The sequence below is a fragment of the Oncorhynchus clarkii genome, chromosome 12 (assembly GCF_045791955.1).
Source record: "Oncorhynchus clarkii lewisi isolate Uvic-CL-2024 chromosome 12, UVic_Ocla_1.0, whole genome shotgun sequence".
NCBI lineage: Eukaryota > Metazoa > Chordata > Actinopteri > Salmoniformes > Salmonidae > Oncorhynchus > Oncorhynchus clarkii.
The window spans coordinates 64,325,772-64,340,377 of record NC_092158.1 but is presented as its reverse complement, the minus strand read 5'-3'; the positions used below and the strand labels follow the sequence as shown (position 1 = coordinate 64,340,377).

General features: G+C 46.1%; 1 protein-coding gene across 4 annotated transcripts in view; it reads left to right on the top strand.

The window, feature by feature from the left end:
- LOC139421030 (pre-B-cell leukemia transcription factor 1-like) overlaps positions 1-14,606 on the top strand; it is a 51,960-nt gene that overhangs the window by 32,096 nt on the left and 5,258 nt on the right. For 2 of the 4 annotated variants that reach the window (XM_071171508.1, XM_071171510.1), the window contains 4 exons: positions 11,902-12,149; positions 12,356-12,546; positions 12,673-12,808; positions 13,112-13,268. In XM_071171508.1, the coding sequence (XP_071027609.1) occupies positions 11,902-12,149; positions 12,356-12,546; positions 12,673-12,808; positions 13,112-13,268 (732 nt within the window). The remainder of the gene's footprint in view (positions 1-11,901; positions 12,150-12,355; positions 12,547-12,672; positions 12,809-13,111; positions 13,269-14,606) is intronic. The other 2 variants (XM_071171507.1, XM_071171509.1) reach the window with 1 other exon arrangement.

The following is a 14,606-nucleotide window of genomic DNA, read 5'->3' as shown; positions in this document are numbered from 1 at the left end:
CCGTACCCCTTTTATATAGCCTTGTTTTATGAACTTTTTACATTTTTTTCAATACATATTTTTTTTCCAAATATTTTACTAAACCAACAATTACATTTTTTTAAACATTTTATTTTATGACTAAGTAAGCATTTCATGGTGAGGTCTACACCTGTTGTATTAGATGCATGTGACATAACATTTGATTTGAGAAGGATGGAGGGGGAAAGGGAGAGATGTAGTGTTGTACGGTATACTGAAACGTCATACTTTCTTGATACTAGAATATAAAAAACGGTTCGATCCTAGAATTTGTTACTTTCGGTACTTCAGTCAAATGTGCCTCAGGTCGTATACTGATTGAGAGAATCAAGTCTGTCTCCTTATAGCGCGAGTGCACCATTCCTGCCTCTTGTCTGCTCCACTTACTCATTCGCTAGAGCGCTTGGGAGTCTGGACTGCATCATGTTAGCTCCCCACTCATGCTGCACAGAAGTTAAAACACTTGAATAATGCAGCACAGCACGTAGAAATGTTTTAACTGTTCATTACTGTTCACAAAACAATGTTCATACAGGCTAGAACACTTTCCAATGCAAGAAGATACCGGTAGCTTCCAGCTTTGTAGGATATCTTTCCTTGCTAGCTTACTGTGGAAGCTAACAACATCAATTCACTACCCTAGTAATTTGTTTGTGATAATATACAAGCATAACGCAAAATATGCTGATTTTTTTTCACCACAAACTTTAACTTAATCGTCTCCCCATGTCCAAAGAAACTTTCCCCCTTCGCCTGTCAAGTCTCTTTCTCACGACCTCAACGGACTGTGTGGGCGTGTGCCTCGTCATGAACGACATCATTACTGGGTTTAAAGAGAGTGCAAACTTTTATAAAAGAAGAGATTGCAACTTCTATGCAAATGTTGTTGATCAGTACTATAAAATAAGAACCAAATGGAAGGGAAACTGATTTTTGTCATCTATAGCCACATGAAATCAATGAAAACAGGCTCAATAACTCAATGCATGCACACAATCCTATTGAGTATGCTTTCACCTGTATTGTGTATAGGCCTCCTAGGTTACATCTTGATTTACCCAGTATATCAATAGAGATTTACTGTTCACGTAAATTGTTACGGTTATAGGGTTAGATTTGTAAAAAAAAGTCAAAGTAATTGTATGATTTGTAGAATTTATTAATGAATGGCTTTGCTGTCTCTGAAAAACGACACACAATCACGTCTCTCTCTTATGCATGGGAGTACTTTGGAACAGATTTCCTCAATTTAAAATCAATTGGAGCTGATTTCCTAGTGTTTTTTACTAGAGGACGACCGATTTTAGGATTATTCAACGCCGATTCCGATTTATTGGAGGACCAAAAAAAACCAATACAAAAATTGACCGATTTAATCGGGGTATGTGTGTGTGTGTGTGTGTGTGTGTATATATATATTTATTTATTTATTTATTTATTTATTTATTTATTTATTTAGTAATAATGACAATTACAACAATAATGAATGAAGACTTTTTTTATTTTAACTTTATGTAATACATAAAATCAATTTAGTCTCAAATAAATTAAACATGTTCAATTTGGTTTAAATAATACAAAAACACAGTGTTGGAGAAGAAAGTAAAAGTGCAATATGTGCCATGTAAAAAAAGCTAACGTTGAAGTTCCTTGCTCAGAACATGAGAACATATGAAAGCTGGTGGTTAGGTTGTAGTTATTATAGGACTATTTATCTCTACCATTTGTATTTCCTATACCTTTGACTATTGGATGTTCTTATAGGCACTTTAGTGTTGCCAGCCTAATCTCGGTAGTTGATAGGCTTGAAGTCATAAACAGCGCTGTGCCTCAAGCATTGCGACGAGCTGCTGGCAAACGCAGGAACGTTTGTTTGAATGAATGCTTACGAGCCTGCTGCTGCCTACCACCGCTCTGTCAGACTGCTCTATTAAACGCTGTCTGTGTGGGTGGAACAATTCAGTTTGTCCGTGATGTGTACGCCGAGGTACTTAATATCCTCTCCACTACTGTCCCGTCGATGTGGATAGGGGGGTGCTCCCTCTGCTGTTTCCTGAAGTCCACAATCATCTCCTTTTGTTGACGTTGTGTGAGGTTATTTTCCTGACACCACACTCCGAGGGCCCTCACCTCCTCCCTGTAGGCCGTCTCGTCGTTGTTGGTAATCAAGCCTGCCACTGTAGTGTCGGCCGCAAACTTGATGATTGAGTTGGAGGCGTGCATGGCCACACAGTCGTGGGTGAACAGGGAGTACAAGAGAGGGCTCAGAACGCACCCTTGTGGGGCCCCAGTGTTGAGGATCAGCGGGGTGGAGATGTTGTTACCTACCCTCACCACCTGGGGGCTGCCAGTCAGGAAGTCCAGTACCCAGTTGCACAGGGCGGGGTCGAGACCCAGTGTTAAATGCTGAGCTGTAGTCGATGAACAGCATTCTCAGATAGTGTAGTGTGATTGTGTGTGCAGTGTGGTTGCGATTGCGTCGTCTGTGGACCTATTTGGGCGGTAAGCAAATTGGAGTGGGTCTAGTCCTTGACTAGTCTCTCAAAGCACTTCATGATGACGGAAGTGAGTGCTACGGGGCGGTAGTCGTTTAGCTCAGTTACATTAGCTTTCTTGGGAACAGGAACAATGGTGGCCCTCTTGAAGCATGTGGGAACAGCAGACTGGGATAAGAATTGATTGAATATGTCCGTAAACACACCGGCCAGCTGGTCTGCGCATGCTCTGAGGACGCTGCTGGGGATGCCGTCTTGGCCTGCAGCCTTGAGAGGGTTAACACGTTTAAATGTTTTACTCACGCCGGCTGCAGTGAAGAAGAGTCCGCAGGTTTTGGTAGCGGGCCGTGTCGGTGGCACTGTATTATCCTCAAAGCGGGCAAAAAAGTTATTTAGTCTGTCTGGGAGCAAGACAACCAGCCCTGTCGCGGACCAGGATTTATTCTTGTAATCCGTGATTGACTGTAGACCCTGCCACATACCTCGTGTCTGAGCCGTTGAATTGCGACTCTAATTTGTCTCTACTGACGCTTAGCTTGTTTCATTGCCTTGCGGAGGGAATAGCTACCCTGTTTGTATTGGGTCATGTTTCCGGTCACCTTGCCCTGGTTAAAAGCAGTGGTTCGCGCGAATGCTGCCATCAATCCACGGTTTCTCGTTTGGGAATGTTTTTAATCGTTGCTGTGGGTATAACATCGTCAATGCACTTTCTCATGAACTCGCTCACCGAATCAGCGTATTCTTCAATGTTGTTGTTGGACGCAATGCGGAACATATCCCAATCCACGTGATCGTGGAATCAGATTGGTCGGACCAGCGTTGAACAGACCTGAGCGCGGGAGCTTCTTGTTTTAGTCTCTGTCTGTAGGCTGGAAGCAACAAAATGGAGTCGTGGTCAGCTTTTCCGAAAGGAGGGCGGGGGAGGGCCTTATATGCGTTGCGGAAGTTAGAATAACAATGATCCAGGGTTTTACCAGCCCTGGTTGGGCAATCGATGTGCTGATAGAATTTAGGGAGCCTTGTTTTCAGATTAGCCTTGTTAAAATCCCCAGCTACAATGAATGCAGCCTCAGGATATGTGGTTTCCAGTTTACATAGTCAAAGTTTGTTCAGGGCCATCGATGTGTCTGCTTGGGGGGGAATATATACAGCTGTGATTATAATCAAAGAGAATTCCCTTGGTAGATAATGCAGTCAACATTTGATTGTGAGGAATTCTAAGTCCGGTGAACAGAAGGACTTGAGTTCCTGTATGTTGTTATGATCACACCACGTCTCGTTAATCATAAGGCATACCCGCCCCTCTTCTTACCAGAAAGATGCTTGCTTCTGTCGGCGCGATGAGTGAAGAAACCAGCTGGCTGCACCGATTCCGTTAGCGTCTCTCGAGTGAGCCATGTTTCCATGAAGCAAAGAACGTTAGTCTCTGTCTCTCTGGAATGCTACCCTTGCTCGGATTTCATCAACCTTGTTGTCAAGAGACTGGACATTGGCGAGTAGTATGCTCGGGTGCGGTGCGCGATGTGCCTGTCTCCGGAGCCTGACCAGAAGACCGCCTCGTTTGCCCCTTTTACGGCGTCGTTGTTTAGGGTCGCCGGCTGGGATCCGATCTATTGTCCTGGGTGGAAGGCAAAACACAGGATCCGCTTCGGGAGAGTCATATTCCTGGTTGTAATGATGGTGAGTTGACGTTGCTCTTATATTCAGTAGTTCCTCCCGACTGTATGTAATGAAACCTAAGATTACCTGGGGTACCATGCAAGAAATAACACGTAAAAAAACTAAATACTGCATAGTTTCCTAGGAATGCGAAGCGAGGCGGCCATCTCTGTTGGCGCAACCTCAGGAGGCTGAAGAAATTTGGCTTGTCACCAAAAGCACTCCCAAATTTCTACAGGTGCACGATCGAGAGCATCCTGTCAGGCTGTATCACCGCCTGGTACGGCAACTGTTCCTCCCACAACCATAAGGCTCTCCAGAGGGTAGAGAGGTCTGCACAACGCATCACCGGGGGCAAACTACCTGCCCTCCAGGACACCTACACCACCCGATGTCACAGGAAGGCCATAAAGATCATCAAGGACAACAACCACCCGAGCCACTGCCTGTTCACCCCTCTATCATCCAGAAGGCGAGGTCAGTACAGGTGCATCAAAGCAGGGACCGAGAGACTGAAAAACAGCTTCTATCTGAAGGCCATCGGACTGTTAAACAGTCACCACTAACATTGAGTGGCTGCTGCCATACATCTCCGGCCACTTTAATAATGGAAATTGATGGGAATTGATGTAAAAATGTATCACTAGCCACTTTAAACAATGCCACTTAATATAATGTTTGCATACCCTACATTACTCATCTCATATGTATATACTGTACTCTATATCATCTACTAGCCACTTTAAACTATGCCACTTCTATATCATCACTAGCCACTTTAAACTATGCCACTTTGTATATATACCTTACATTACTCATCACATATGTATATACTATACTCGATACCATCTACTGCATCTTGCCTATGCCGTTCTGTACCATCACTCATTCATATATCTTTATGTACATATTCTTTATCCCTTTACACTTGTGTGTGTGTATAAGGTAGTAGTTGTGGAATTGTTAGGTTAGATTACTCGTTGGTTATTACTGCATTGTCGGAACTAGAAGCACAAGCATTTCGCTACACTCGCATTAACATCTGCTAACCGTGTATATGTGACAAATAAAATTTGATTTGAAATCAGACTTAATTATATCATCACATTTAATGTAATGAGATTGAACTCAAAAGATGCACAACGCTTGGACAGAGCAGAAGAAGAGTTTTCTGTCTGCGTCAACTGCAATTCTGTTCTTTTTTTTTTTTACATGGTATTTTGATACTAAACCTGGTATCAGTCAACATTCTGGTGTCATGACAACACTAGGAGAGCGAGTGAAGGAGGGATAGAGGGACAACGGCCACTTTAAGGGATACATCTACCTCATCTCTTTGGAGGGCTCCCGAGTGGCGCAGCGGTCGAAGGCACTGCATCTCAGTGTTGGAGTCGTCACTACAGACCCTGGTTCGATTTCAGGCTGTATCACAACCGGCCGTGATTGGAAGTCGCAATAGTGCGGCGAAAAATTGGTCCAGCGTTATCCTGGTTCGAGTCGGCCGGGGTAGGCCGTCATTGTAAATAAGAATTTGTCCTTAACTGACTAACCTAGTTAAATCAAGGAAAACATTTAAAATACCCTCCTGCCTCTCACCCCTCCTCTCTTCATCTCATGCCTGCTGCTCTTCTAGTGGATGCTTATTATGGAGAATGTGTTGGATGGTAAAGGCTCATGTAGAGCACCTGAGAACAGGAGGTATGTGTTGAGCCGTATAGGCCTAGATCTGATTGAAGCCTTTTGTCCCCAATTTGCTCTGGTCTCCATAGTTGTCGTCTCTAGTTAACAAAGGGTTAATTTCATGCTCAATGGTATTCACTGTGTTTGCCCAGGGTGGGACATCTCCCATTCACACCCCTCATCACACGGTGTTGACACTGACCACTCACCACTCCCTCGCTCGGGAAGGAAGCACACTGACCATTTGTGTGACCGCGTGTTTGTTTTTGTGTGTGTGTGTGGGTGTGTGCCTGGGTGTGTGCCACAGGCTTTCAGTTAAGAGGACCAACACAACCACAGACGCTGCTTAAAGCAGGACCTGACACATCCACAGCTTACTACTGCCCCTCTCCAAAAAGTACCACTCGATAGACTAAAACGTTTTGTGGAATATAGGCCCAACTGTTGTTGGAATGAATGTCGTCCCCAATTGACAACTTGTGTAGCTAAAGATGTTACGATGACCTCACCTCCCTACTTACTTACGAACCTCTAGAAGGCACCTTTTGTGCAGCTTGTTTGCTGTTGTACGCGAACGACTGGGTTTCAAGATTGTTAGCCTGTTGCGCTAAAGCCTTGGAAGTCTTCAGGGCTCAGGCAAGGTAAGTCGTCATCAGGGCTCCCGAGTGTTGCAGAGGTCTAAAGGCACTGCATCTCAGTGCTAGAGGTGTCACTACAGACCCTGGTTCGATTCCGGGCTGTGATTGGTGAGTCCCACAGGGCGGCGCACAACTGGCCCAGTGTTAGGGTTTGGCCGGGGTAGGCAGTCATTGTAAATAAGAATTTATTCTTAACTAACTTGCCTAGTTAAATACATAAATAAACATCTGAGCTTGGTTCCCGACCTCTGTTACACCAGGGATATATTATTATTTGTACTAGAGGGAGGAGGGAAAATGGAAGAGGATACCCCTGGATTAGGACTACTACTCCAGACAGCACTCAGACGACTCCCGCTGTAGCATGGGGATCCTAATTCAACCTGTGGGTTCAGTAACAGTCTTCAATTTCCTCCCGGGGCCCAGAGTCACTTTACACTCTTCCTTTCCGATGCCACTAGGTTGCTTTCGTCATCAAATTTCGATTTACAGAGTACTCCTTATAGAAGTCTATGGGTGTCATAGACCTAGGTTGAAAATATTTGATATTTTGCTTTGTATGTGATATTTTCAACCTAGTCGTAAAACTGGGAACTTTGCTCATAGTGAATTTATTTCACAAAGGGTTTACTGCACATCCTCCTCTTCTCTGAAGACCAGTCTTTTTTTTCTCTCTCTCTCATTTGGGCCAGTGACTTTTACTTGGTACTGACGGCGAATTCGCCAGAATGTCAAGCCTTGACCTGTATGTAGTTCCTTCTTGTGTGAAGGTTGTGTTGTTTGGAACCTACTTCCTTTTGGACCATTGTTTTCCTCTGGATCCAGCTATGGTATCGTAGCAGAGAGCATTTCTGAAGCGTTCTTATTCTGCTGTTCCCTCTTGCCTTTTCTTTCTCATCGTCTTCCTCTGCCTCTCTCTCTCTGCTTTTATGTCTCCTCCTGTGACTCCCTTGTTTTTCCAATTCTCCTTGGTTCTCCTTCTAGGCTGCCCTCTATCCTTACTTTTTCTCTCCCCCTCCTTCTCTCTCTCTCTCTCTTTCTCTCTCCCCGGTTCGCTCCCTCAGTGGAAGGCTGAGAATACCCAAGGGAGCTGAGGCAATTAAAATGCTAATCCTGTCTGTCTACAGGGAGAGGAGGAGGAGGAGATGGAGGGAGGAGAGGAGGAGGAGGAGATGTGGGGGCTGACAGCATGAGGGATTGCAGCTCACATGGAGAACTCAACTGAAATGGAGAGCGAGCGGCGCTGGAGTGAGGGGGGGGTGCCGAGAGAGAGAGGGGGGGGGGGGGGGGGATACAGGAGAGGGTATGGGGTGGGGAGGAGTGAAAAGGGGATGCAGGACAGAGCGAGAGAAGACAGACGTGGGATAAAAAGTGTGTGTGTGTGCCATGAGCTGAGGGTTGGATGAAGGCCTGATTGTATTCGGGGGAACATGCGTCTCCCCCTAATGTACTGAAGACACTGCTGCTCTGTTAGGGGTAGCCTTCAACCTCACCCTGCCACACAAGTAGGCCGAGAGCGGGGCTTCTCAACTCTGACCCTACGAGGTCCTGCTGCTTTTCTGTTCTACCAGATCATTAATTACACACCTGGTTTCCCTGATTAGAGGGGAACAATGGAGAAGAACCAAAATGCGGTGGAACTGGCTTTGAGGTCCAGAGTTGAGTTTGAGGGGCCTAGAGTGTGTACCTACCTACCTACCAGCGCTGCCTACTACGCACAATTGCGTTCTAGCCTGTGTGCATAGCGATATTGGCTGGGAGGCAGGAATGAGCTTCAGGATTATGTATGCAGTTGAAACCCCAGCTGGAGAGCCTGAATATTTCATAGTATGGCTGTAGCTCTTCTCCTCTCGTCTCGCTGCCTGTCTCAATGCCACACAACCTAGGGTGCTATTGTGTCTTTTTTTTACTATGTAATTGTATTGTGGCCGCAAACACCAGCTCCTTATTGCTTTATTGGAAAATGCATTACGACTGCTCAGTACTGAGTGCATAGGCCCTAATAGATGTGTGCAATTGTCAGAAATCACAGCTTAATAATTGGAGTAATTAGGAGAATCTGAGGTCGTTAGGGGCTACAGCTGGGGGCTATAATAATGAGAACTGGGGGGTTGGAGGGTGTGTAAGCAGAGATGTGGGGCAGGATGGTGGGGAAAGACCCGGAGAGGCATGCTTGACCTCTTGAGCTGTCGGTCAGTTGACTACTCCTTCTATGGCCACTGCATCCATGTATAACACTAACTGACCAAAAGCACATTTTTTGAAGTGTGTTTTGCCTGGAGTGCTAGATGGGTGGGGTTTGTACCTTTGGGACTATTCCATTGATGTTGTTGGTCTAGACGAGCTCAATCAAGCACCGCTAACGTATTTGGTAGGTAACAAAAAACTGTTTCATGTTTTTTGAGCCAATGTCTGAATATTCTGGGCCTCCGGTGTATTGCACTGTCTGCTGGATCGGGAAATGGTTCGTCTGGAACAGTGTCTGGGACGGGACAGCTCAGACTGACTTCTACACACACGCACGAACACACACAGTCTGGAAGCTACAGACTTACTGGAGAGCACGCACACACACACACACACACACACACAAGATAGGCTAATACTCTAACACTTAAAACACAATCTACTCACAAGCACACACAACTCTAGAAAACTTAGCAAGTAGGTGCTTAGTTTGCATACACATCGTAAAAGCACTTTCTCTCTACCTAGCCGATAAGTACTAAAGTTTAGCTTTGTGAGTGGAGAGGGGGAGAGAGAGCGCGATGGGCCAATCGGGGTCACTAGTTCAGTCGGCTGGGTCTGCTGCATTCCTGAGCCGTGAGCGGGGATGAGAGGTGGAGCAACAGTGGAGGAATGTGTCTCGGAGAGAACAGAGAGGATCTAGATGGAGAAAACAACGGAGGCCAGAGGGAACAAGAAAAAGAGAGCAACAGCAGGGGAGAAAATAAGTTTATAGAAAAGGAGGGAAAGTTAAGAGAAGAGGGAGAGACCATTGTTGAGGGGGAGTGGGCAGAATTGTTAGGATGAACTTTAAAGTAGTACACTAACAGAAAGGATACTGACTTTATTGTGGAAACTTCGTTTTATCTCAAGTGTCCAGTAACTACACGTTAAATCCCCAATCCAGAGTTAGTGTTCCAGTCCAACAGCAGGCCCTGCCACTTGGTTGTGTGTACTTTTCAAGACTCGATGGATAGACCCATATCATTTTACCATTGAACTGCAGGAAATATCCCAGATGTATTTACTGTTCTGAAGAACTCTCTCCCATGGCTGTGTTAACCCAGAGAGAATAAAGCCGGGTAGAAATAGAATTGTCTCCTGTCTTTCCTCTGTTCCAGAACTGTAAGCTGTACAGAACAGCTGCTAGTTATGGCTTTAACAAACATACTTTATTTATGCAAGAGGGAAATGTATCCTGCTGTACCCAACCATTGGACATACACACACACACACACACACACTTATATACTGAACTAAAAATATAAACGCAACAATTTTGACGATTTTACTCATTTTACAGTTCGTAAAAGGAAATCGGTCAATTGAAATACAATCATTAGGTCATAGTCTATCGATTTCACATGAATGGGCAGGGGCGCAGGCCTGGGAGGGCATAGGCCCACCCACTGGGGAGCCAGGCCCAGCCAGTCCAACTTGTTTTTTCCCCACAAAAGAGCTTTATTACAGACCGAAATACTCCTCAGTTTCATCAGCTGGTCTCCGATGATCCTGTAGGTAAAGAAGCCGGATGTGGAGGTCTTGGGCTGGTGTGGTTACACGTGGTGTGCGGTTGTGAGTATGGTTGGGCATACTGCCAAATTCTCTAAAACGGAGGCGGGTTATGGTAGAGAAATGAACATTAAATTATCTGGCAACAGCTCAGTTGGACCTTCCTGCAGTCAGCATGCCAATTGCACGCACCCTCAACTTGAGACATATGTGGTGTTGTGTGACAAAACCGCACATTAAGTGGCCTTTTATTGTCCCCGGCACAAGGTGCACCTGTGTAATGATCATGCTGTTCAATCAGCTTCTTGACATGCCACACCTGTCAGGTGGATGGACTATCTTGACAAAGGCGAAATGCTCACTAACAGGGATGTAAAGAAATGTGTGCACAAAATTGGAGAGAAATAAACATTTTGTGCAATCTTTTATTTCAGCTCATGAACATGGGACCAACACTTTTACTTGCTGCGTTTTTATATTTTTGTTCAGTATATATTCCTGTACTGTGAACAGCAGAACAGTAAGTTGGATAGAACCGGCTCTGAGAGAGTTACTGGTCTTGGCTTTAATACAGGAATGCTCCAGTTCTCTTATACCCCTTTCACTCTACTGAGCAAAACCAAGCCAAGATGTACAGTGCTAGCCTGGTTAGGTTGCACATCTACAGTAGTTGCTTGAAAGGACAATGTACAGTACGGCATGATAGTGTTAAAACAAAGGCTGTGAGTCCAAAGTGTGTTTGTGTATAGGAGTCTGTGCATTGAGGGCAATGTGCGCGTCTGTTTGCACCTGTGTGTGTGTTGTGTCTGAGTGTGTACTGTGTGCCTCCATATGTGCATCTGTGCCTCTGTGTGTGGGTGTCTATCTGTAAGAGGGAGAGATGAGTGTGTGGCTGGGGGCTGACAGAGGTCCTGGGTTTAATACAGTGGAATAGCGGAGCGGCTGAAAGCTGTACTTATGGCCAGCCGAGCTTGCAGTGACAGCACATGCACTCCCATTACTCTGCCCATGCCTCATGTTGCTGTTGCCTGCCTCTCTCTGCTCTGAACTGGCAGCCTGACACTGACTGAGGCGCCACACTGCCACCTGGTGTTAAAATAAGGTACTGCTAATTTAGAATTCACTTAAGAATTTAAGTGCGTCCCAAATGGAACCCTTTTTAAAGTGCACTACTTTTAGGATGCCATTAGGGAGAGAATCGACAGGGTTGTTTTGACAGCTAGGGCACTTCTCCTTGAGGTTTTAGTATTGATGAAGTGTCCTACTGTCCTCCCTTCCCGTGCACCTGCTGGAACCTGGAAAAATCATCCTCTCCGGTAGAGAAAATACAGATTTGCCTATTTGGAAACTTTTTTTCGGTACATTAAAATGTCAAACTAAGGCCCCAGTCCAGAAACAACCCCTAGCTGAGGCACTTCTAAAGATCTGAAAGAAATTGGATTGGAGAAGCTTTTAGCCTAAGCAGTATGACAAACATTCTACCTGGCCTATCTGAGAGTGTTATTACCATATTGCCTATCCAACTTCGTCAGATCTACCTCAAAGTGCCTAGGGTCGGATAAGGGGTTGAATCTGAATGACTCCGACGTTGCAATTGAGACACGGTGCTCCCTTATCCTTTAATGCCTGATTTGATATATTGAATTTCTCTCTCTTCGCCTCCTCTCCAGTGCTGAGTATCCGAGGCATTCAGGATGAGGACCCCCCAGACCCCCAGATCATGCGTCTGGACAACATGCTGCTGGCCGAGGGCGTGTCTGGCCCAGAGAAGGGCGGGGGCTCGGCTGCAGCGGCGGCGGCGGCAGCAGCAGCAGGAGGGTCGCCCGGCGCCGACGGAGGCATCGAACACTCAGACTACAGAGCCAAGCTGGCCCAGATCAGACAGATCTACCACTCTGAGCTGGAGAAATATGAACAGGTAGGAGAGCGAGGGAGACGCATTTACACAGATTTTACCCGTCTAAGCTGGAGAAAAACAGCACACGTATTTCTCTCTCACCTTCAAAGATGAGTGTTCTCGTGGGAATTTGTGTTATTTTGTGAAACTGGACTGAATTTAAGTTAAACCTTTGTGTTGATAGTCTCATTTCTCCCTTATCCCCCTCCTCCGCCCCTACACCCCAGGCATGCAGTGAGTTCACCAACCACGTGATGAACCTGCTGAGGGAGCAGAGTCGCACGCGCCCCATCTCTCCCAAGGAGATCGAGCGCATGGTGGCCATCATCCACCGCAAGTTCAGCTCCATCCAGATGCAGCTCAAACAGAGCACCTGCGAGGCCGTCATGATCCTACGCTCCAGATTCCTCGACGCCAGGTCTGTCTGTGCTTAAGAGTTTTGCTGTAATTTCATTTGTTACCTGCAGGGCTTTTTAAAAAATTGTTCTGAGATGAATCATGTCTGACTGACTTTGTGTGTGTCTCGTATCAATGTCCCGGTCAGGCGTAAGAGGCGTAACTTCAACAAGCAGGCTACAGAGGTTCTGAACGAGTACTTCTACTCCCACCTGTCCAATCCCTACCCCAGTGAGGAGGCTAAAGAAGAGCTGGCCAAGAAGTGTGCCATCACCGTCTCCCAGGTACCACCGCACCACACACTTCTGCTGCCAGTGGACTTACCAGTACTGAAACCAGCTTTTCCCCTTCTAATGTATAGGTAGGGGGTCTGTTCCCCTGCCTAAAATAATTTAGCTATATTTGGTTTCAATTGAAAATGTACTGAAACAGGGATGGACTACCTGACATTTTCCAGTACGAACGGTTTGTTTTCGTTTTCCGTTGGGAAACATTTTCCTACGGCGTGCACTGATGAATACAACCCTGGAAAGACATCTAGGGGATACACTGACTAATACACTGGTGTCTGTCCGTCTCCCCCTCAGGTTTCTAATTGGTTCGGCAACAAGAGAATACGGTACAAGAAGAACATTGGTAAGTTCCAGGAGGAAGCGAACCTCTACGCAGTTAAAACAGCGGTGGATGCTGCCAGCGTGTCGGCGCAGGCTAGCCAGGCTAACTCTCCGGCGACGCCCAACTCAGGTACCGTGTGCCCCTGCCAACCACCCCTGACCCCCACCCCTCCATCCATCTCAATCACCCTGCCTCCCCACACCAATCAGCTGAGGTCCATGCTATTACACACACATTGTAGTTCATACACACTGGCAGAAGTGTAGAACCACATACACGGAATGAGGACAATGTCTGCATTGCTGTCTTGTCCTGTCTACATTGCTGTCTGTCCTGCCTGGCTGTGTGTCTGGCTGTGTGTCTGGCTGCGTGTCTGTCTGCCTCTGTTGTCTGGCTGCCTGTCTGTCTGCCTCTGTTGTCTGGCTCTCCATCTGACTTTTCTTCTGTTCCTCTGCCTGTTTGGTGTCTGATGCATTGCTGTGATGTCATTGCACTCACAGATTTTCTATAGTGGATTTTTATTTGGACCAAATCTTATTTTGGACCAGATTGATAATCTCCTCGTTTAAAGTTGCTTTAATGGGGCCTCCCGGGTGGTTAAGGACGCTGTACTGCAGTGCCAGCTGTAACACCAGAGACTCTGGGTTCGCGCCCAGGCTCTGTCGTAACCGGCCGCGACCGGGAGGTCTGTGGGGCGACGCACAATTGGCCGAGCGTCGTCCGGGTTAGGGAGGGTTTGGCCGGTAGGCTCATCGCGCACCAGCGACTCCTGTGGTGGGCCGGGCGCAGTGCGCGTTAACCAAGGTTGCCAGGTGCACTGTGTTTCCTCCGACACATTGGTTGGCTGGCTTCCGGGTTGGATGGCGCTGTGTTAAGAAGCAGTGCGGCTTGGTTGGGTTGTGTATCGGAGGACGCATGACTTTCAACCTTCGTCTCTCCCAAGCCCGTACGGGAGTTGTAGCGATGAGACAAGATAGTAGCTACTAAAACAATTGGATACCACGAAATTGGGGAGAAAAAAAAAAAAAAAAAAACATTAAAAAGTGGCTTTAATGTTGTAGAAAGTGGTCATTTTCAGGGATAAATGTAGCTTGACTCAGCAGTATCTTAGCTGCTGGGCTATTGCCCTAAGCAATAACTCTTAGTAGGAAATGACCATCATCCCCCATCGGATTATAAATCCAATTAAATCCAATTGTATTTTTTCTTTCTGAATGTCTGAATGGTTTCTGTTCAATTTCACCACTTCCTCTTTCGATGTCGTCATTTTAACATTATATATTTCTTATTTATCCTACTACTACTGCAAACTCCCACAGTCACCCTGTTGGCTGTCTGTCTTTATCTAGCAGCCAGCACACCTTTGCATTAGTGTACATACATATATATACACACACACACACACACACACACACACACACTACCGTTCAAAAGTTTGGGGTCACTTAGAAATGTCCTTGTTTTTGA